The following is a 19,668-nucleotide window of genomic DNA, read 5'->3' as shown; positions in this document are numbered from 1 at the left end:
ACTGCCATAGCTGTTGGGTCTAGGCGCGGGCATCTGAATCAACACATGACGAAACTATGGAAATTAGCACTCTAATAAAACAACAACAAAACGTATAGCTACAAAACTTGTCGCAATTCAAGTTATCCATGGCATACTCACGCCATATTTGATACATAATGTTGTCACGTAAAAAGGCACGCCCCAATCCGGCCGGATCAGCCGCGAACAACGACTCTCAGACCCCGGTCAGCAACTCAACAACAGAGGCCCCTACGTCACAATCACAGGCATCAAAGGCATCACCTGCAGTAGAAGCGGATCATAACAACAACGCAAAAGCGCCATCAACACAGCAGATCATGGGCGATCCAGGCTCCGCAGCGCAGAATAAGAGCAAAGACGTCGGTTTGCCTATTACGATACCTTTTCTTGTTCATTCCGTCATATCTAACAATACATCTAGGTTCGGAAAACGAAGAGCTGGTACGGTTCCTGGCAACGACCCTCCAAAGCCTCGGCATCTACATCGGTCGCAAAGGAAAACATTTTTGGAGGGTCCGTCAAGTTAAATAAAACATCAGATCTAAGTCGATACGAAGCGAGGAAAGGCGACGATAACGCTAGTATTCGAAGTACGGCCGGAACGATTAAGACGATGCCCAAGGTTTCCGAGACGAAGTCCGATGTGACTATGACAGAAGAAAGCGCGCAAGCCGAATCGCAGACTCAGAAAAAGTCAGATCCCGAGCCATCCCGGGAGTCGTCCAAGGTCATGGAGACTCGAGAGTCACTAAAAGATACAGTCGTTGCAGAACCGACGCCACCCAAGGCACCCGAGTCGAAGACCGATGATAATCAAGGTCAACCCGATACTCGTACTGAGGCTGCTGTGTCACAAACGGACCCTCAACGTCCAGCAACATCATCAGGGTGGCTTGGATGGTGGTCGAAAACACCTTTCACAGAGACGCAGGCTGCTCCAGCGCCCCATCTAAATGGTACACCAACAGCTGAAGCCGAGGCCACCAAGGAAGTGGACGAACCGAGGCCTGTCACTCCACCAGCTCAAACGGCATCTACAGATCAAGTCGCATCACCTAAAAGCATAAAGGCTCCGCAGTCAACCTCTTGGTTCAGTTATTGGTATACAGCAGCTGAGTCTCCCAAGACTTCAGAAGATAAACAGGACAATCAACCACAACCAAGTACAGATGCACCCTCTGAGGATGTCACTATGACGGATGCGCCGCCTCCACATCAGCATGAGCCACCGCCCAAGGCTGGATCGACTTGGGTGTTTTGGTCTAAGGAATCACCAAAGTCAAAGGATAGTACACCTATGCCGGAGTCGGGAGAAGTGGCTATCATGGGTGAGGGGTCAGAGGCTCATCCTCGACCTATGGCAGAATGCGACGTATCGCCAACCAAGGACCGCGCAAAAGCTGATGCGAAACCGAAAGAGGCCCAGGCGACGGTGAAGTCAGGGTGGATGAAGAAGAACAAGCGCGGTAGACCGCAGTCGATGGATCTGGACCCTCCATCACCGTCTGTATCTGGCACTTCCACCCCTACCAGTACAGCACCCGCAACACAAGATATCGACAAAGCGGCAGTCAAGGCTGCTTCATCTAGCCCGTCCATTGCCGAATCAGAAACTTCATCGAAAACTTCTACAAATCTTCTTCTACCATCTTTCTCCAGTACTTACCGCATGAAGGAGAACCCATCCATCCTGAAGCAATTGACACAGTTCCTTCTTCGTACACAACAAGCTCCCCCGAACCATGTTTTCCGAGTGGACAGCCCGCCCAAGATTCGAAAGGCCATTGCAATCGGCGTCCACGGCCTGTTTCCTGCGACTTACCTACGTCCCATGATTGGTCAGCCAACAGGCACATCTCTTCGTTTCGCAGCGCTTGGTGCTGAGGCAATCCGAAGATGGACCGAGTCTCATGGATGTGGTGACTGCGAGATTGAAAAGGTCGCCTTAGAAGGAGAAGGGAAAATCAGAGACCGGGTCGATAATTTGTGGAATCTTATGCTCAACTGGATTGACCACATTCGGAGTGCTGACTTCATTTTGATTGCTTGCCACTCGCAGGGCGTTCCTGTGAGCATCATGCTACTCGAGAAACTCATTGACCTTGGCATTATCACAAATGCAAAAGTCGGTGTCTGTGCCATGGCTGGAGTGGCTTTGGGACCATTCCCGGACTACAAGTCTGGTCTGTTGATGGGCTCGGCAGCTGAGTTGTGGGAATTTGGTAACCCAGAGAGTGACAATTCGAAGCGTTTCGAGAAAGCTCTCAAGCGGGTAGTAGACTACGGAACTCGTATCACATTCATTGGCAGCATCGATGACCAAGTCGTGCCAATGGAGGTAAGTCTATCTTAAGCGTCGCACATATTCAAACCGGGGCAGCTAACGTCAATAGTCTGCTATTTATTCGCCAGCAAATCACCCTTACATTTACCGGGCCGTCTTCATTGACGGGCGTGTCCATGCCCCTGACTTCATTGCCCACTTGGTGGGTTTTGCTCTTAAGCTTCGCAACCTCGGCGTTTCTGATCATGGCTTAATCCGCGAACTCTCTGTGCCTCTGGCCGGATCTCTTTACTCTGGCGCTGGACACTCTCGCCTTTATTATGATGATGCAGTTTACGATCTTGCTATTGCACACGCACTTGAGACAGCACCTGCTGGCCCATCACCACCACCCTGCACAATCTCACCTCGCGGCGGGCCTCTAACGTCTCAAAACCCGTACGTCTTACCATGGATCATGCGTGGACTACTAGAAGAAAACTTCGTGCGAACCGAGTTGAGCAACGAGGCAGATGAGTTGCTTAGGCAATTTGACGACTGGAAGCCTACCAACAAAGCTCTTAAGGATGTCAAGTATCGACTTGAGGCAGTCCGATCTAAACTCTGATTGACAGATTTGTGCAAAATGTGATTTTGTTTGATAGAAATTCTGGACGGCGAATAACAGGAATTATGGCGTATTGCGAAGATGGCACGAATACATACCCAGAATGGGAAGACGATACAGTCAGGAGTTATCTGCTAACACTATATTTTCTCATAATAAATCCTAGAATAACAGTTCTATAGATTCATCGGATTCGTCTGCATTTTTCTAGTGGTATACATTGAATTTTGAGTCTAGTAGAGTAATCGTGTGGGCTCATATAATACATATCTTCCAGGTCATCACCTCTATGCTCCGGATAATGCTACAACCATCCCGATGCCCGATAAGCCCTGTACATACCTGACAAACCCTCTCTATTATACAACTGTTCATCATTTGAGGATCTCTTGCACGTGACCAACGACATGCATCTCATGCATCGCCTCTTTAGAATAATCGTACGCTGCATCTATGTGCTGCCAAGCTTCCAGCTGTCGATACGATCTTGGATCTGGTCCCAGCTCATTGAGTGGCTGCTCACGCCATAGGCCTGAGCTTCCTGAAGCACCACGGTAGGGGCGCCGCTTCCACCACCAGGGTTCTTCACCTTGCCGCCGACAACCATCTTAGCCACACGGCGAAGGTCATCAACAGTCAGGTTCTCGATGCGACGGCACATATCCTTGACAGGGATCTTGCGGCCATGGACCTGGATGGAACGGCCGAGATCTTCAAGCTCAACCATACGGCTCTCTAGATTCATTAGGAGACTGGATCGCAGCTGGTTCTTCGCACGAGCAACCTCTGTCTCTTGTAGGCGTGAGAAACCTGTTGTAAGGGTCAGAGCACGGAGCTCTTGGCACATAACGTCGAGCATGTTGGCGGTACGGCCAGGAAGACAGCTTGCTGAGATACCGAAGAGACCAGAATCAGTGTAGGAGTGGTTAAATGCCATACATGACTCAACCCAGCCATGCTGGTTCAGCACATTAGTATACAAACGAGAGTACATGCCCTTGCCCGGTCCACCAGCGGAGAAAGATCCGCCGCCACCAAGAAGCGTCTGGAGTGTGGCAAGGGCATAGATATCATCCGAAGCCACGGGCAGACCCTCAAAAGCGAGGTGAATATGTGTGAAAGTAGGGAGACCGCTCAGGTTAGCTGGTTGAGCGGGGAGTGAGAGGAAGCCTCCAGTGTATTTAGAGGGCTTTGTGATGTCGTTTTGAGAGGGGAGATTTTGAAGGTTTTGAGAAGCGGAGGGGGTGTGCTTGAAGAATCGTGAGAGGAGGCCTGAGGAGGACTGTGGTGATGAAGACGCTGAGGATGAGCTGGCTTCGCTATCTGATAGTTCACTCTCACTTGTCTCAGAGCCAGTGATCTCTTGAACCCGTTCGCTACCCTTCTTCATATCACCGAAGAACTTTTCGGTTAATCGGACAGCCTCTCCATGCTCAACTCCAGCATACGCTACAACCATTCTCTCAGGCCGGTAAAAGAGGTCTCGGTATGCCAAAACAGTATTTCTGTCAATAACGCCTAACCTCTCTTCCGGGCACAGTAATGGATTTCCAAGCGTATTATCCTTAAATGCAGCAGTGTGCACCAGCTCGGGCAAGATAAGCTCGGGCTTGCTCCAGATCTCTCGAATTTCATACCGCGCGGTCTCGATCTGCTCGGCTACCTCCTCCTCCGTAATTTGAGGGTCGCGAATCGTTTCGGCGAGAAGTTCGATTGTCGGGGGAACAGCGTTGTTAAAGGTAGCGGCTTGGTACATCATGCTCTCTCTTGAAGAGGCGCACTGAATATTTCCACCCAAGGCCTCGACCTGCTCGAGCATATCGTCTGCGGAGCGCTTCGATGTCGATTTGAAAGCAAGACGGTCCATGATATGAGATACACCGCGGAGAGAGTCATTTTCGAATCGAGAACCGCCTTCGATATAGACACCTACGCCGGCGAAGGATCCGGGGAGGGCTTCTGATGCAACTCGTAGGCCATTGGGAAGTGTTGTGACTCGGTCAAGTTCTGTAGGGTCCTATTACACATTAGCTGAGTGTTTTCAATACATACATCATGAAAAATACCTTCTCGATTCCCTTCACATGAACGGTAGCCATAGATTTCCGCGCCAACGAAAGCTTGGAAGCCTGCCCTAAGACCCTTGAGCATGATGCCCGGGCCCTTGTTGGCAGGTACTGAGTAAATGGACGAAGCATTATTGTGATGCGCCTGCTAGCAAGAATAAGAGAAGGACAAATCTCGATTCAATTCTAGCAAAGTGCAAAGGGCAAAGAAATGCTTGGTCGGAGTATTGGCGCTGGCGGATGAGTTTGCGACTAAAGCCCGTCGAAATTTAGCACAACCCCGGACAGGCCGCCCGCACTCGGCGATTAGCCCGGATCATCTCGGTGCCGGGAACAACGGTGATGACATAATGCCATTTCTTAAGATGCGAGAAAGACAAGACAAATGAAAGCTTTTCGAAATCAACGAAAGGATATGAATTAACAATTCCCATTTTCCAAGGCTAGTGTTGACGCTGGAGATAGCACATCAAGGTCCATTTGCCTACGTATGCAGTGGCGTTCGTTATACGAACGCCTTCATGAAAACAGCATCCCATCTTGCGAAGCTACCCGACATCTTTAGCATCTCAGTTGGAATGATATGAGAACAAGTCTATTCCATTAACTCCTGCTCATAGGCCCATATTTGGCCGTTCGCATCCTATCCCTTATAAACGTCCACTCTCTTGCGTCTAAATTTCCCTCAAATATCTCTTAGGAGAATGAACCAGGACAACGCTGTGCCGCACCAGCCCAAGCAAACCAATTCTGTATTTTTCGACAGATGACTGTGTTTTAAAAAACCCCCAACGCCTTTGCTGCCATGAAAGCCAGGACAAACCAACAGAACGCCATATATGTAATCGTTCCCAAGCCCCGCTTAAGGGTTAAGTGGTCTGTATATATGTAGTAATTTGAACTAGGCTTCGAATGAAGTCATTATCGAACCGTGATGTCGTGTTCGCTCGTATCTGGCTGTGCTGCGGCATCTATACTTGTCATTTCGCCTTCTGTGGCGCTCACTGTACGGCCGGCACTGCCATCAAAAACCCATGGTCCAACATTATTTCGTGGGGTGATTGGTCCTTCAGTGCCGCCTGGAGGTGACGGTGTTCGACTATCTCCCAGCTGGCCAACTCTTCGTGGAGCTGAGGCCGCATTTCGAATAGGCAACGGCTCGGATATAGCATGGCTAACTTCATTTCGCTGAGGTGTTTCTGGTGTGATGTTGACAGTCACATCCATGTGGTCTATGTCGGCTGTGTGCGATCGCTCCGGTGTCGAAGTTCCCGAGTTAGCAGCGGCAGGCACCGGATCCGTCTCAGGCTCAGTGTCAGCTTGAGCTGGAGTTGATGCTTCCGCCTCGGCTTCGTTCTTAAGCTGCTGCCATTCTTCGGCCAGTTCGTCGACATCGGCCTCTAAATCGGCACCAGCTCGACAGTTGGGGCAGATGAAAATGGGGTATTGCGGGGAGTTGAGCAGTGATCTTACACACTTGAAATGCCAGGTGTGAGAGCAGGGTGCTACAAATAAAGACTGGCAGGGCTATATGGTCGTCAGTAAAATGAGGCGGAGAATAAAGTTATAAGTAAGGCTCACAGCAATAGAGCTCAAGCAAATGGAGCAATCTTGAGAGTTAGTACCAGCTGCTCCGCTAGAGGCCATGGTCTGCAACCTCTTGTGCGCTGCCATGCTAATCACAATGTCAGTATTCAAAAACTTCAAGACTCAGGTAAAAACTTACTTAAATGTGTTAAGCTTGTTCTGCCAGCCACGGTTCAACTCTAGTCGCATCTTGACACAGCGGAAGATCATCTCTTCTCCACCTTTAAAGTCAATTCCGAGTTGAACGATATCTCCATCGTTGACGGGGAAAGCTTTGCTTTCCTGAGACGGTGGGCTCAAGCGAATATGGTTTAAGAATGTACCAGAAGAGCTTTTAACGTCCTTAATGTACCATTTTCCATCCTCGTACCAGAACTCGCAGTGGCGACGACTGACGACCTTGCTCTTAAAACCCACTGGTGCAGCTGATGGCTGGTTACCAGGCATATTCGACATGGAGTGACTATCGCGTTCTGAGTAACGACCAACACGAATCTTCTCAGACCCCGTCGGCAGAGTTCTGGAAATAGGAGGGAATGTCAGGGACGGGCGTGTAGAGCGCGGGTCGTAGTAGGCTGAGAAGCGAATTGATGGGACAGTTTCGGGAGTCGACGAGCCCCCTTCGCCAGTGGTGGCTGATCGTGATCTCGTCATGGTAGGCTGGTCCTGGTTGGAGTCGACGGCGCCAGTGGCTGCGGCTGCGGAGGCCTCAGTATCTACAGCCATTGATAATTCTGTTGCAGCGGTAGCGGGGTCGTTGATGTCGGTAGAATGCTGTGAGGAAGCTTTTGGTGATTCAGTAGAATTTGTTGTAGCAGCGTCTGCAGCAGCGCAAGCGGAAGCGGAAGCAGGAACAGAAGTAGGAGGCAGCGCAGGTACCGATGTTGTGGTGGTCGCCGATGTCAAATTCCTCACGGGATCGGGCGTCGAACTGACGAGTGTCAAGTGGTTGATGTTCTGGGTTCCAGTGGATGGTCCACTTGTAGTAGGCGAATGGCTGAGGGATCGCGTGAGGCTAGAGCCGTGTCGATTAGGGGACGTGCTTCGTGCGCTTGCTGTGCCTGTGCCTGTGCCGCCTGCTGATCCAGTGCTGGAGCTGTTATGGTGGTTGTCGCGAGACAATAAATGATTTTGTGTGTAGTTGCGCAAGTAGCTCAAACCTCGGAGACGACTCGGTCTTGAGGTGGATGTTGAGGACGATTGTGGCGGGCCCGTAGGCGTGGAAACCACTGGTTGAGTAAACATATTTGGAGGGAAATCAGGCACCCGAAGGAGGGGATTTGAGAAAAAGGAAAACAAAGATGTAACTGGGCGTATGTAAGAGGGAGCAGGGCCCTGTATTAGGTGGGTGCCTGCAAGGGTATAGCTTTCAAGCAGAGTGACAAGAAAGACAAGACGACGGGAAAGGGATGAACTGGAACAGAAGCAAATGCAAGTACAAATGCAGATGCAATGAATGGCCAGGCGCTGGTAGGTATTTGAGCAGATCAGATCAACTCTAATTCAGAGCCAGACGGAGCCAACCGAGAAAGGGAGAAGAAGTACGTAGAATGCGGCGCAATCTGGACTTGGACACTATCAGGTCAGGCAAGAAGTGAAGAGAATTGCACTGCAGAAAGAGACGAGGCTTAATTTCCAGTCTAACCCTTGCTTTGAGAGTCTTGTCTTGTTTCTTGTTGTGTTTGCTGCCGACGGCGATGTGACTGAAACCTCTACTGAGACAGACGCTGGCTTTGGTGTTGCAGAGTGTTCGGTATGACGAGAGCGTTGGTAAGAGAAACAGGGTCTTATGATGGATGGCGTGGGCATATGAAGCAGGCGATATCACTCAAGTTTATCGTTTCGCCTACTGTAGTCGCTGATGGGAATTGCTGAAGTTGAATTGCCTTCTCCTGTTGTCCCGTACGGTTCAGTTCCGCCTTGCAGATCAGTTCTAGACTTGGGGTCGATGGTTCGTTATTCCGTTAGAGGCAGGGAGGTAGTCCTATGAGGAGGGAGGATTGATTCCGACGCAAGATTTGATTGATGACAAACGGAAAAGCAAATAAACAAGACCAGAAGCAGTCGAGGAAGTACGAGGTAGAGAAAGAAAAAGGAAGAGGGAGGTTGGTGAGTTGATTTACGGCCTGGTCTTGGCGATACGATGGATCAGAGAAACAACAGTGGCGGCGGTACAGTATTTCGTACAGAGCCCATTCAGCGGGTGAAAGAAAAGAAGACCACTAAATCAGTGACGGAACCTGCTGTGCTTTCTTTCACCATACCTAAAGAACCGGGGATCAAGACAGGGGGGTGTCATGTTCTTGAGCTGACAGGGGCATCGAGCTTGATTTGTTCTAGCGAGTGGGAAGGGGGGGGGGGGGGGGGGGGGGGCGACGTCGTCCTCCAGAATAAGAGAGGGGAGTCGATCAGGATATGGGTCCCCTAGCGAGAACGCCCGAGTAGAGGGTGAGATCCATGAATTCTAGGTAGCCAAGGAACGAACAGTTTTGGCAGACGTAATTATAAACAAAGGTTACTATTTTGCAAGGTTGAACTCATGGATCTTTCATCATTGAGAAGGTTCTTGGTAGCTGACTCAACACCATTAACCATTGAAACCTGATTCTCTCCAGGCTGGCAATCCCTCTGTAGGACTCATGTTAGTCTCAATAAAGATTGCATTAGTGGCCCATCAAGAACAGACAATTACAAGGATCATCTACGAATAGCGAATTGGTTCATGGCGATATCAATCAACAGTGCCCTAACTTACATAGTAGAAAAGCAGGCAACATCACGCACGCAGCCAAGTGATCAAATCTACCTGCCAGTCAGAATCAGAACGTGATTCGGGGTGGCCGCTCCAGAACATCTCAGCTTCACTGACTCTCGAGAAAAGGCGTCTTGGCAAAATATAGCACATACGTAGAACAGGGGTTCAGTATCGGAAACGGAGCGCGGATCCTTTTTTGGAGGTGGCCAAATACTTTGGGACCTCAGTCTCTGGACTCTTTGCTGGCACTATCAGTGGTAATCCTTCAGTTACACGACATGTTCTTCGTCATCAAATATCGGTAAGAAAAGGTCGCCGGTAAGAGACCCTTAAAAGATGCAATGTCGATTGCCCTGAATTTCATGCCTCCATGTCCCCAAGCAGCTCCACAGTCTAGATCCATCATGACATACATTCTCCATCTTTCATTCAAGATATCCCCAGCTTAAAGAAGGCCATTTTCCACAATTAACATCTCCCAACCGCTACCCAATCTCTGATACCCACTCATTGCCCATCTAGAAACAGTCCATCTCAACCAAAACGCCTCACATGCTTCTAGAAAAAGAAGACTCCCTCAACCGTTTCTCAAAGTTCCTTCTGTTGAGGCTTAAACCCAAGTTGAGTTACACTCCGGACTTTTGGTGCTGGTGTTTCTGATCCCGCCACCACCAGACTCTTCCAGACCTTAGACCATAGCCCAAAGAGGAACAGGGCTTAAGCTTACGATGCAAAGCAAGCAAACAAAAATGCTCGGGGGGCGAAAAAGGGGGTAACGTTAAACCGGTCGATTGAAGTTTCTCTCAGGTATCACGATAATGAAAATTCACTGACATAAAGTCTCCGAGTTTGTGTTACTGAACAGTTCCCCAGCTATTGCCTACCTTACCTTGTAGTTGGTTCTGTACATGCCGAGGTCATCCCCACATCGGAGCCAAAATGTAACCCATGATATCATCATCCTACCCTCCCTCTTCTCGACCTACAGCACCATACAGTACGATACAGGGTCCTCGGCTGTCATGCCACCAACAGGCATCATCTGCTTTACTCGCCATGGAACGGTTTCGGTAGATCCCGACCAAGCATAACGTTATCTCGAGCTCACACGCGAAACCCTCCGTCCCGTCTAGATGCCCGTTAGTTCCGCTTAATGTCGACTAATGTTAAAGTGCCAAACACTTTATCGCGGATCATGAGACACCAACAGAAACATGACTTGCAACTGGGCGCGTCACGAGACCCTGGGAACCATCACGCGAATGTCCGTGATATCTTCCGAAACAACTGCAGACTCTCACATTCCAGTCGGTAAGTGCGGAGCTGTATTGAGGCGTTGTTTCTCATGGCTCAATACACAATCGTAAAATGCATTCATCAATTTATGTCACATCAACTATGCAGCCACTGCAGTAGATGGCTTGGCTTATAGCTGACTGGCCTTAAACGCGGTTCCGATCGTATCATTGTGTAACTTGACGAGAGTCATAATCGATCATGGCTGCTGCATGTCTGTGGATATTGTTGCTATGAAAGTACGGTGAAACGAGCTATATGTGTCTCTTAAGAAATTATAGTAGAGCTGGCTCTACTTCTTGAATACGGATTGGCCCAGGCGTTCGATCTCTCTTCCCTCTTGTGAACCCTTTCCTGCAGCCTCCAAGAGCCTCTCCCAAGACTCACTGTCCTTGAGTCTCACGGCTTCTTGCGCGGCCTTCACCCGCATCCCACATTTCTCATACATGGTGATCGTCTCTCCAGCTTCTACTGATGTGCATTTGGGTACAAATACAGATGCTAATCGTGGGTTACCTGCTTGGAGCGTGAGGTTGAAGAAGGGCTACGACTGTCAGTCTCAGATCTCAATTCATAGAGTTCTCATTCTGTAACTCACCTCCCAACCAATGGGGCTCCTCCTTGTCTTGGAGATCTCCTCGATCTCGTTCCAGTCTCGCTTCGCGACTAGTGCTCGTAATCTGCAGGAACAAAAGTTAGCCGTTGTCCAACGTTGTCGTCCCGAAGCCAGGGCCTGTTGGAGAAAAGTTCCACATACCGAATCCACCACGCCACTTTCTCGGGGACTTTGAACTCGCTTTGGATCTTCTTAGCCCGTCCGTGGTAGCCCAGTCGAATAAGCTTAAACATGGTTTCATTGACGCTCAAGCCAGTAAAGGTGTCTGTCAAATCCCGGTCGAAAGCTTCGTGCATGCGCAGAAGTGTCGTAGCCTCCTTCAACGCATGAACCTCGAACGTCGACTCCTTTGAGTCAGCTAATAGTTTTGCAGCCAGTGCCAATTTGTCAGACGCTGTTCGAGCATCAGGTTGTTTCAATGATTCGCGGATGAAAACGTTGGCACCATCTTCTCGTCGGTCATCTTGATAATATAGGTCCTTTAGCAGCGTGTTGTCGCCCTCTTCCATGGCCAAAGCTTCCACCAGTGCTGTTGCTGTCGGTCGTGCATTGATGACCCTGAAGAAAGCGGCGAGGGGCAACTTCTTCTTGAGCTGCAACAAAACTGACAGTATTAAGTCTGTGTCACCACTCTCAACAGCTTTGTCGAGAGCAAGCTCGTCCTCCTCCATACTCAAGAGAAGAGGAACCTGTCTACCACCACGAGGCTCATGGTTGAGCAGTTCAGTAGCAAGTCGGCCCCTGCCTTCTTGATATGCTGCACGAGCGATTTCCTCAAAGGAAATTCCAGGCTTGCCAGATAGTCTCTCCACGATCAACCGGCAGATAGTATCGTCATCCTCACCACCTACACGGACCTTGCTAGACGCCCAGTGTACGTAGATTCGATCCGTTGGTAACTTGAGATAGCCTGCGATCTTCAAGGCAAGAAGATACTCGTGTCGATTGAGCAATCGTCGAATGAGGCTCTCTGGTGTCAAGCGGTGATACTGTTCAAAAGACAGTGGCATGCCAACTTCATAATATCGCACAGCGTTGAGCACGCGTAGAGTCTCGCACATGTCAACAAAGTCGTCACTGTTATATATATCGAGTACAGATTTGCCAAACGAAGCTGCTTTGAGCAAGCGCTTCTGCCAGTGGGTATCAAATTCGCGCCCAGCTGCATTGACACAAGTGTCCACAGCCCCGGTAAGATTAGGTCGTATTAGTTGGATGTAATCATCGGCTTTTGGAGACTCAAGCTCCAGTTGGCCTACAGCGTCGAGAAGAATTGAAGCAGGCGATGAATCTGAAGCCTGGCCAAAGACTTCGATGGTGTCCCTAGGCACTCTTTCAAGGAACTCGCAAAAGTCGTTTGTAATTAGACGGGCACCATCGTGTTCTATAAGAATATTAGTAGTCTAGCATTGAAGTTCAACAAGGCACATACCAGAAATGACATGCACACGTGTGCTATCGTATATATATGAAGATGAAGAGTCACCAGGTCCAATAATATGCACTTCATCCTCCCAGGCAATGAGGGCATCGGACCCGCACCATTCAACATATAGAGGAGGTGTTTGAGAGTCGGAATCATGTTCGAATAGCCGTTCTTGGAAGTCACTTGATATGACATGAGCTTTCCCATTCACAGCATAAAGATTGACGTAGCGACCATCCGGAGAGACACTAATATGGCTGAAAGGCCCAATATCGAGGAAACGGTCTTCGCAGTCAGTAGCATCGACGACGTACACAGTCTTATCGACGCTTAATAGTACCTCGACAGACCTAGATAATGTGTGGTTTGGTGAAATGATTGACCAAGCATGGATCTCGCTTTCTGGTATCTTAGCAAGAGCTTTGGGTCGGGGTTCGGTATATGATGAGACTGTGACGAGTGAGTTGTTTCCAAGTAGTGCTACCATGCCATGGTCGTAGAAACTGCCACTTGTCAGCCGCGGAAGTAGACCATATCACCAAGAAGCACCTACCGACATGACTCGACACTGTAGTTATCGGCACCATGGCCAAGGGAGAATTGTGTAAAGTCTCCTTGCAGATCATAACAGCGGACCGTACCGTCAGTGGTAACAATGAGTAGAGTCTCATCTTCAGACCACCCAAGGCCTTTAATGGTACCATTATCCCAGGGGATACTTCGGAGTTTCTTACCAGCAAGACTATAGATGTCAATTGCTGGTTTTGCTGATCTTCCTGGTTGATATGCGAGAAGCTTTGTGTCGTCGCGCCATAGTGCTGAGGATGTGGTCAGTTACAATTACATCAACACTGAGTGAATCATAAGTTTCCAATACACTTATGATTCAATGATCCTAGGTTTTTTTTGGGCCTAGAACTCACCTAGGGCTCCTGCATATGGAGCTCCCGCAACGATATAATTATCCAAGTCAAGATCTTGGTCAAACACAGCTGTATACTGCTGTGTCTTGCGGAACCATCTGTCCCCGACACTCTCCCAGTCAGCTCTGGCGTGAAGTGTGTCCATCTCGCGTTATCTCATATTGTAACCCAATCGTTTTGGATTTGTTGGGGAAGAGACGCGCCTGTAGCTGAATGTTATTTGTCAGCTAGGCACCTGTACAGTATGAATGAGAGCTGGGAGCTTTAGGTGCTGCATCATACAGTAGGTAGCTCAGGTAAGTGGAGGTTAGGTTGCCAGGCGCACGGCTATTCTCCGGCTGGAATTAGCGGTCGGGTAGCACTTTGTCCCGCTAATTTTAGTTTCCTTTCGGCGGTTGCATCATCTCACATGGCGGGAAAGAGTGAGCGGTGCAAGTGCATGTAGGTCACTTTATCGACCCAACTCATTCTCCCATCACTTTTACTCAACCTCATTTCATCCTCATCAACCCTTCTTCATCTGTCGACCATCACACACACCATACTCACTCATAATGCCAAACTGGCGTGACCAGTATCTCTCATCCATTAAGGATGTAGAGCTCAGTAATCCCGTCAACATGGAGCTTGTTCAGGCTTGTTCGTAAAAGCACCCCCACATAACCCCTCCTCCAGCATGCGACAGTATCACGCGAGGATACGACAGGTTCATCAGACTGACAATGATTTCAAGGCTCGCAGATGGCAGATCGCATATCTGCTCTTGAGTCCGAGAAGAATGGGCTAGAATCGCTGGTCGCAAGTAGTGGGACACCAACTGCGCAACCCACCGAATCCTCAACAAACGATCCTGGTGTTGCACAACTAAAACAGGATCTCGCCGAAGCCCTTCGATCAAAGGGTGTTACCGAAAAGCGATTACGCACGAGTGAGGAAGAGTTGATGCAGCTACGCGCAAAGCACAAGGCAGATACGAAATCAATTCGGGACCTCATGGCCGATAGAAATAGCCTTACCACCAAACTAAAGGATCGAGAACACGAGTTGAGGGAAAAGCGCAAGCTTCTTGAGGTACGTGTGGCCCAAATGGTGCGATTCATCGTCATTGTTACTCATAAAATTCAGCAAGTACAAGATGAGATGATTGCGATGGATCTACAAATGTCCATGGCCGAAAAGGAAAGAGATAAGGTGAAGAAAGAGAACAAAGAGCTGGTGGACAGATGGATGAAGAGGATGGCACAAGAAGCAGATGCTATGAACCTCGCCAACGAACCCATATTCGAAAAGGGTCGATAGTTAAGGATCCATGAGGTCAAACAGAAACGAGCCACGATGTCACGAGAAAAAAACAAATGCTATATGGAGTATCCTGTAAGTCCGAACATACCCTTATACCCCACGCTGATGTAACCGTCTGCCCTATCCCTATTTCTCCAATACCATAATCTCTGCCACTGAGTGCTTATGAAGCTCTATAGTCTACTTACGCGTCGAAATGAAGTACGATCCTCCTGCATTAGTCCAACTCACATAGCCCTCAGGGTATGTGCACTCTTCCACCTCCAGGATGGTGCTGCCAACGTCGTTGATGTTGTGGTTGTTGCTTTTTTCCGCGACAAAGGATTTGAGCGACACAATCTTGCAGCCCGACTTAAGATCCAGGAACATACGGACCAAGTCATCGTTTAGCTGCGAGGTGAAGGCCTTGTTGTTTACAAGCACAACATCTGCCCGCTTGAGGGCCTCATGGATGGGCAAGTTCTTGCGGAAATCGCCCCGTTCCAGGTGAACCTTACCAGGTCGAACTCCCCAGAGCATGCATCGGGCATCAAACTCCTTCTTTTGCTCCTCGGCAAGATTGCAAGCATTCTCCATCATCTCGCAACCCCAACTCTCACAACCAATCTCGAGGCCCGCTTGCAAAACTACATTACCAACACCTGAGCCGAGATCGACGAAGACCTGACCAGAGGTCATTCGTGTCTGCTCTACCAAGATCTTAGAAATGAAGGGGTGGAGTAGTTCGCCATAGACATAGTCGGTTCCGTTCTCATACTTTGAAAGAAGCTCCACCTTGAGAGCCACTGTTCGGTCATAAATTTGATCCAGAATGAAAGCCACAAGGTGCTGGGGAAGTTCATGCATCTTATCGAGGTTCTTGGCAATTACACCGTCCTCGACTAGAGCACGAAGCTTTTCGTTGTATTCGCGCAGAGCTGCCTTGAAACCCATCAAATCCTGGATGTTCCGGTTGGAGGCCTTTTCCAGTCTTCGAATGATACCACCGTTAGGATTTGTGAAAGGCTCTGCTTCCTCTTCGGTGAGGTATGTTTCAGCAACGTGGCGAACTACCTTGATGCTAGCTTCAACGGCATCGATCTTGTCTTTTCCCCATACTAGCTCATACCTGTAATCATGTCAGCATTTGTTTTGAAGGTCGGGGTCGCCGGGACGACTCACTTTTCTCGAGGTTGTAAGCTGGGGTATTGTAGTCGGATAGCCACATCCTCTTTCTGTGCGCCCATCACAGGCACACACTTGTGCTCAAGCGAGGCCACGTCTACGGCATGGATGAAGCTTCGACTGTCCATCCGATCCTCAAAAGCTCTTACGCTTCTCAGTTTGCGGTTAGGGTCAACAAAGCTGCCGTCTTCCGCGCCTTTGCGTTGTCTCTTGGTATCGAGAGTCATCCACCCATCGTCTTCGCCATCACTGTCTTTGTCGAACTCGATACGGTCGCTTGCTGGTGACCGACGGGTGACGGAGGGTGCCTTGCGCTTACGCTCGAGTCGCTTCTCGTCGGAAGATGAGGGGTACGGCGAGTGACTAGCCTGTCGTGCCTGTGGTTTCGGCGAGGGACGGTGAGAAGAGGAGGAGCGTGATGCTGAGCCGCTGAGTGCGGAAGTGGATTTAGGCTTGGGCTTCTGGGCAGGTCGGTCGACGACAACCTTTTCGATCCTGATCTTGGGAGGGTCGACCTTGATCTTGTTGTTCTTTCCACCGAAGAGACGCATCCTGTATGAGTGAATAGTAGGCCGGTCCTAGTAATCCAAAAATGTCCTTCAGAGTAGAGCGACGACGGGGTCTGACTCGAGTTGGGTCACAGGTCAGGGATGGAGGGGTTCGCGGTGGCGTGTGCGTTTCGCTCCCGGAGTCGGCAATGTCGCGCAACGGGGTGGGACTAGATTAAAGAAGATGGTAAAAACAAGAGAGAAGAGTACGAGAAAAGGAACGTGAGAAGTGAAGTACGGGGAGAAGTTCCAAAAGATAAGCGGTATTAGACAAAGTATTGGGTAGGCTCTGTTGTAACGTGACTATTCAGTATCGCATCGTGGTACTTTAAAGATAACTATGCAGAGTTCAAGTTTCGAGGCGACACTCGGCAATCCACCACAAAATGGCTGAATGGCTGCCTTCAGTTAAATGAGTGGATGCCCCGGAGCCTTACATCAGCTGGGCTGGCGCTGGGAGGGAGCTGGAGCCGGGGCCATCTTGCGCTGCAGGAGGTCCCCTGGAGGAGGCCGCTAGACCCACTATAAATGCCCTAGATTTTCCAAGGTTGAAAGAAACATCTTGACTGGTCAGAATTTTCAAGGTGGGTACGTAACGTTGGGCACGTGGGGGGTTTCCCTTTCAGCCGCAGACGGTTGCCTGGAGAGCTACCCTACAGTGGTCATGTGAATAGAGGCATGCGGTCTTTTTAGGTATCGAGTCGTCTCTAACAAGCGTTGCATTTTCCTCTGTCTATCCACTACCTATCTTCTTTAACTTCTTTAACTTCTATCCAACTTGTTGTATATAATGATGGTCTGGTAACTGAAACTCGTCATAACAATCACGTCATTTTTATTTGCATGTTTAAGCAATAGTATATAATTTAAACGCTATTTCTCCTAAGACAACTCCATAACTCCCCCCTAATGACACGAACAATTATCAAATAGGTTAGAGCAATGAGTAATTGCGTTAAAAGCACCCTCTTGCCAGTATAGCTCGGGGAATCCAGCTTCTACGTCGCGGAACTCAGGATCATCGTACGTATGCTTTTCGGGCAGCTCAAAGTCAAGCATGTCGATCTCGTCCTCCAGGTGGAAGTCCAAGGCATGCATCTCATGAGCCTTTGAGAACTGAGTTGATCTATAAAAAGAGATTAGCTATACATATCATCGACAAAGGGGTTGGGATAAAAACTTACCGAAACTTGATCATTCGCAGCCCTCCAGCACAGTGGTCAACAACAATATGAATGCCTCCAACGTCGACATGCCCGAGCTTGCTGTTTAGACAAAGCCGCTCGGGACGAACTTTGACTGGGATACGAATCCCAGCTACTTTTATGGCATACGTCTTTGGCTTCTGAAGGGGTGGCTGAGGGAGTGCCTGGCTGTAACAACATTCCTCGCACTCCATGTAATCTTTACCTTTATCACCCATAAGGATTGCAAGAGCGTTTTGGTGACAACAATCAGGGACAGGGTTGGAAGCCTTGTCTAAGGTGGCATAATATGGGTTCAGGACATCGGGTAGATCATCCATACGACAATGTGCCTTATCAACCTCGATGTACTTACCCTGACATGGCAACTCATAGTTGGTACACAATGAGCACTTGAGAGGGCGGTCCTGGTTTCCAAGCTCACAGATGGGTCGTTCTCCAGTGGCCTCAAGGATTTGTCGATGGTTGAGCGTCACCCGATCACTGGCATCATTGATCTGCTGGCGTAGCTCGGCCCTAAAGTCTTCAAGGGTCTTGACGGTCCAGGCCTCGTCACAAACAGGGAGAGCCAGTTTTGAGAAATCAGGCTTCTGGGTCAAGCCACCCCTGACAACTTTTTGAATCTGACGGTTCACCATGGATTTCCGCCGAGAGTACCATCTATCTGCAAGTTGCATGAAATGCTCCGTGCAGAGGGTTGAGAACTCATCGTGAGGATAGGCCTGGAAGAACTCAAAGTTTCGCTGCTGTCCGATCTCTTCCCAGCTTTTTGTAAAACTTCCGCATTGGAACGACTTGGGTCCAAGCTTGGACACCTTCTCTTCCTCATCTTCGCTGGTATCTTCCTCGACAGCCCCTGAACCGGCAGGAGTCGGAGACTGAGGAGGTTCAAAATCCTCCTCCTCAAGGTCTGCCAACCAGCTGAGAGTTTCAGGGCGAGTCACGGCTCTGGAAGTTGAGGTTGTTTCCCGCAGCTTGAGTGGGATCGGGCTATCGCGAAATGTGTTTTTGCGCTTTTTGGGTGGTGTAGGGAGTAATGCCCGTCTAGATTTAGGCTTGGCTTTTATAGGTGCTGCAATGGGTGATTCTGGTGCTGTTGATCTGGCGGGGGTCATCAGTGAAGCTTCAGAAACGGTTCGAGTTTCCTTGGTCTTCGATCTAGTACGAGGTGGTGAGATAGCCATGATGATGATTTGTGTATACGACTGTTGATGGTTTGAACTCTGTGTTGAATTGTCATATGGAGCATGTTGAGTCTCTTATATTCAAAGCTATGAACAAAGGCTTGGTGATTCCTTGATCCTTTGCTACGTTGTTCACTGTCATTGAAAGAGCCCATTCAGTTCAAACAAATATGACTCTCTACTGGCCATTATTTTATTGAATATAGGCCCCTGAATGAAGAGAACAGCGCTCATAGTAAAGAGAATAAGCTCCAACAAACAACAGAGGCCTGGTGTGTTAAGGCTCTAAAGCTCTTGAGGGTATATTGCCGGTTTGGTAGTTGTTCCGATGGAGTAACACCGAGGGTAATACTTCACCATGGCGTTTCACAAGTGATGAACAAGGAAATATTTAAGTAATAAGTACAGTATCTAAGTGTTTCTGATGGTTGAAGTGAATGAAACTCGGAAGCGTGGTAGTCTGCATGCTAACACACGGAGGGCCTCCAAAGCTACTCATGTTGAACTCATAATAAGTAAAGCAATAAAATATCATAACCAACCCAGAAACGAATCTATGAGCTTTTTTCTATTTTCGGTAATTAACGTAGAATCATGAATCATGTAGGTTGATGGAAAACGTGATCATCTTTGTCGTAATTTCGTGTCAGGAGACAAAGGCATTATTGATGTTCGTAACAA

The 19,668-nt window shown here is 49.0% G+C and overlaps 7 protein-coding genes; 2 read left to right on the top strand and 5 right to left on the bottom strand.

Moving 5' to 3' along the window:
- Positions 1-158: 158 nt before the first annotated feature.
- Positions 159-2,915, top strand: FFUJ_07850 (uncharacterized protein; the record flags this gene model as incomplete). XM_023578149.1 has 3 exons in its annotated part: positions 159-383; positions 446-2,362; positions 2,418-2,915. 3 exons carry the CDS (start codon positions 159-161, stop codon positions 2,913-2,915), a joined length of 2,640 nt encoding a protein of 879 aa, XP_023431365.1.
- A 451-nt stretch (positions 2,916-3,366) lies between these two features.
- FFUJ_07849 (probable mitochondrial processing peptidase alpha chain precursor MPP) lies at positions 3,367-5,113 on the bottom strand (the record flags this gene model as incomplete). XM_023578148.1 has 2 exons in its annotated part: positions 3,367-4,932; positions 4,982-5,113. 2 exons carry the CDS (start codon positions 5,111-5,113, stop codon positions 3,367-3,369), a joined length of 1,698 nt encoding a protein of 565 aa, XP_023431364.1.
- Positions 5,114-5,902: 789 nt separating this feature from the next.
- Positions 5,903-7,813, bottom strand: FFUJ_07848 (related to dma1, component of spindle assembly checkpoint; the record flags this gene model as incomplete). XM_023578147.1 has 3 exons in its annotated part: positions 5,903-6,508; positions 6,563-6,656; positions 6,708-7,813. 3 exons carry the CDS (start codon positions 7,811-7,813, stop codon positions 5,903-5,905), a joined length of 1,806 nt encoding a protein of 601 aa, XP_023431363.1.
- A 3,098-nt stretch (positions 7,814-10,911) lies between these two features.
- On the bottom strand, positions 10,912-13,729 carry FFUJ_07847 (related to vacuolar protein sorting VACUOLELESS1; the record flags this gene model as incomplete). XM_023578146.1 has 6 exons in its annotated part: positions 10,912-11,163; positions 11,218-11,299; positions 11,377-12,619; positions 12,668-13,164; positions 13,215-13,479; positions 13,585-13,729. The coding sequence occupies 6 exons, from the start codon at positions 13,727-13,729 to the stop codon at positions 10,912-10,914; spliced, it is 2,484 nt and encodes an 827-aa protein (XP_023431362.1).
- A 409-nt stretch (positions 13,730-14,138) lies between these two features.
- FFUJ_07846 (related to Autophagy protein 16) lies at positions 14,139-14,883 on the top strand (the record flags this gene model as incomplete). XM_023578145.1 has 3 exons in its annotated part: positions 14,139-14,223; positions 14,318-14,655; positions 14,710-14,883. The coding sequence occupies 3 exons, from the start codon at positions 14,139-14,141 to the stop codon at positions 14,881-14,883; spliced, it is 597 nt and encodes a 198-aa protein (XP_023431361.1).
- A 183-nt stretch (positions 14,884-15,066) lies between these two features.
- Positions 15,067-16,601, bottom strand: FFUJ_07845 (related to protein-lysine N-methyltransferase; the record flags this gene model as incomplete). XM_023578144.1 has 2 exons in its annotated part: positions 15,067-15,994; positions 16,048-16,601. 2 exons carry the CDS (start codon positions 16,599-16,601, stop codon positions 15,067-15,069), a joined length of 1,482 nt encoding a protein of 493 aa, XP_023431360.1.
- A 903-nt stretch (positions 16,602-17,504) lies between these two features.
- On the bottom strand, positions 17,505-18,987 carry FFUJ_07844 (uncharacterized protein; the record flags this gene model as incomplete). XM_023578143.1 has 2 exons in its annotated part: positions 17,505-17,724; positions 17,783-18,987. 2 exons carry the CDS (start codon positions 18,985-18,987, stop codon positions 17,505-17,507), a joined length of 1,425 nt encoding a protein of 474 aa, XP_023431359.1.
- Between the last annotated feature and the right edge of the window lie 681 nt (positions 18,988-19,668).

This window comes from Fusarium fujikuroi, chromosome FFUJ_chr05 (genome assembly GCF_900079805.1).
Source record: "Fusarium fujikuroi IMI 58289 draft genome, chromosome FFUJ_chr05".
Taxonomy (NCBI): Eukaryota; Fungi; Ascomycota; class Sordariomycetes; order Hypocreales; family Nectriaceae; genus Fusarium; species Fusarium fujikuroi.
This window is presented reverse-complemented; position numbering and strand designations above follow the sequence as displayed.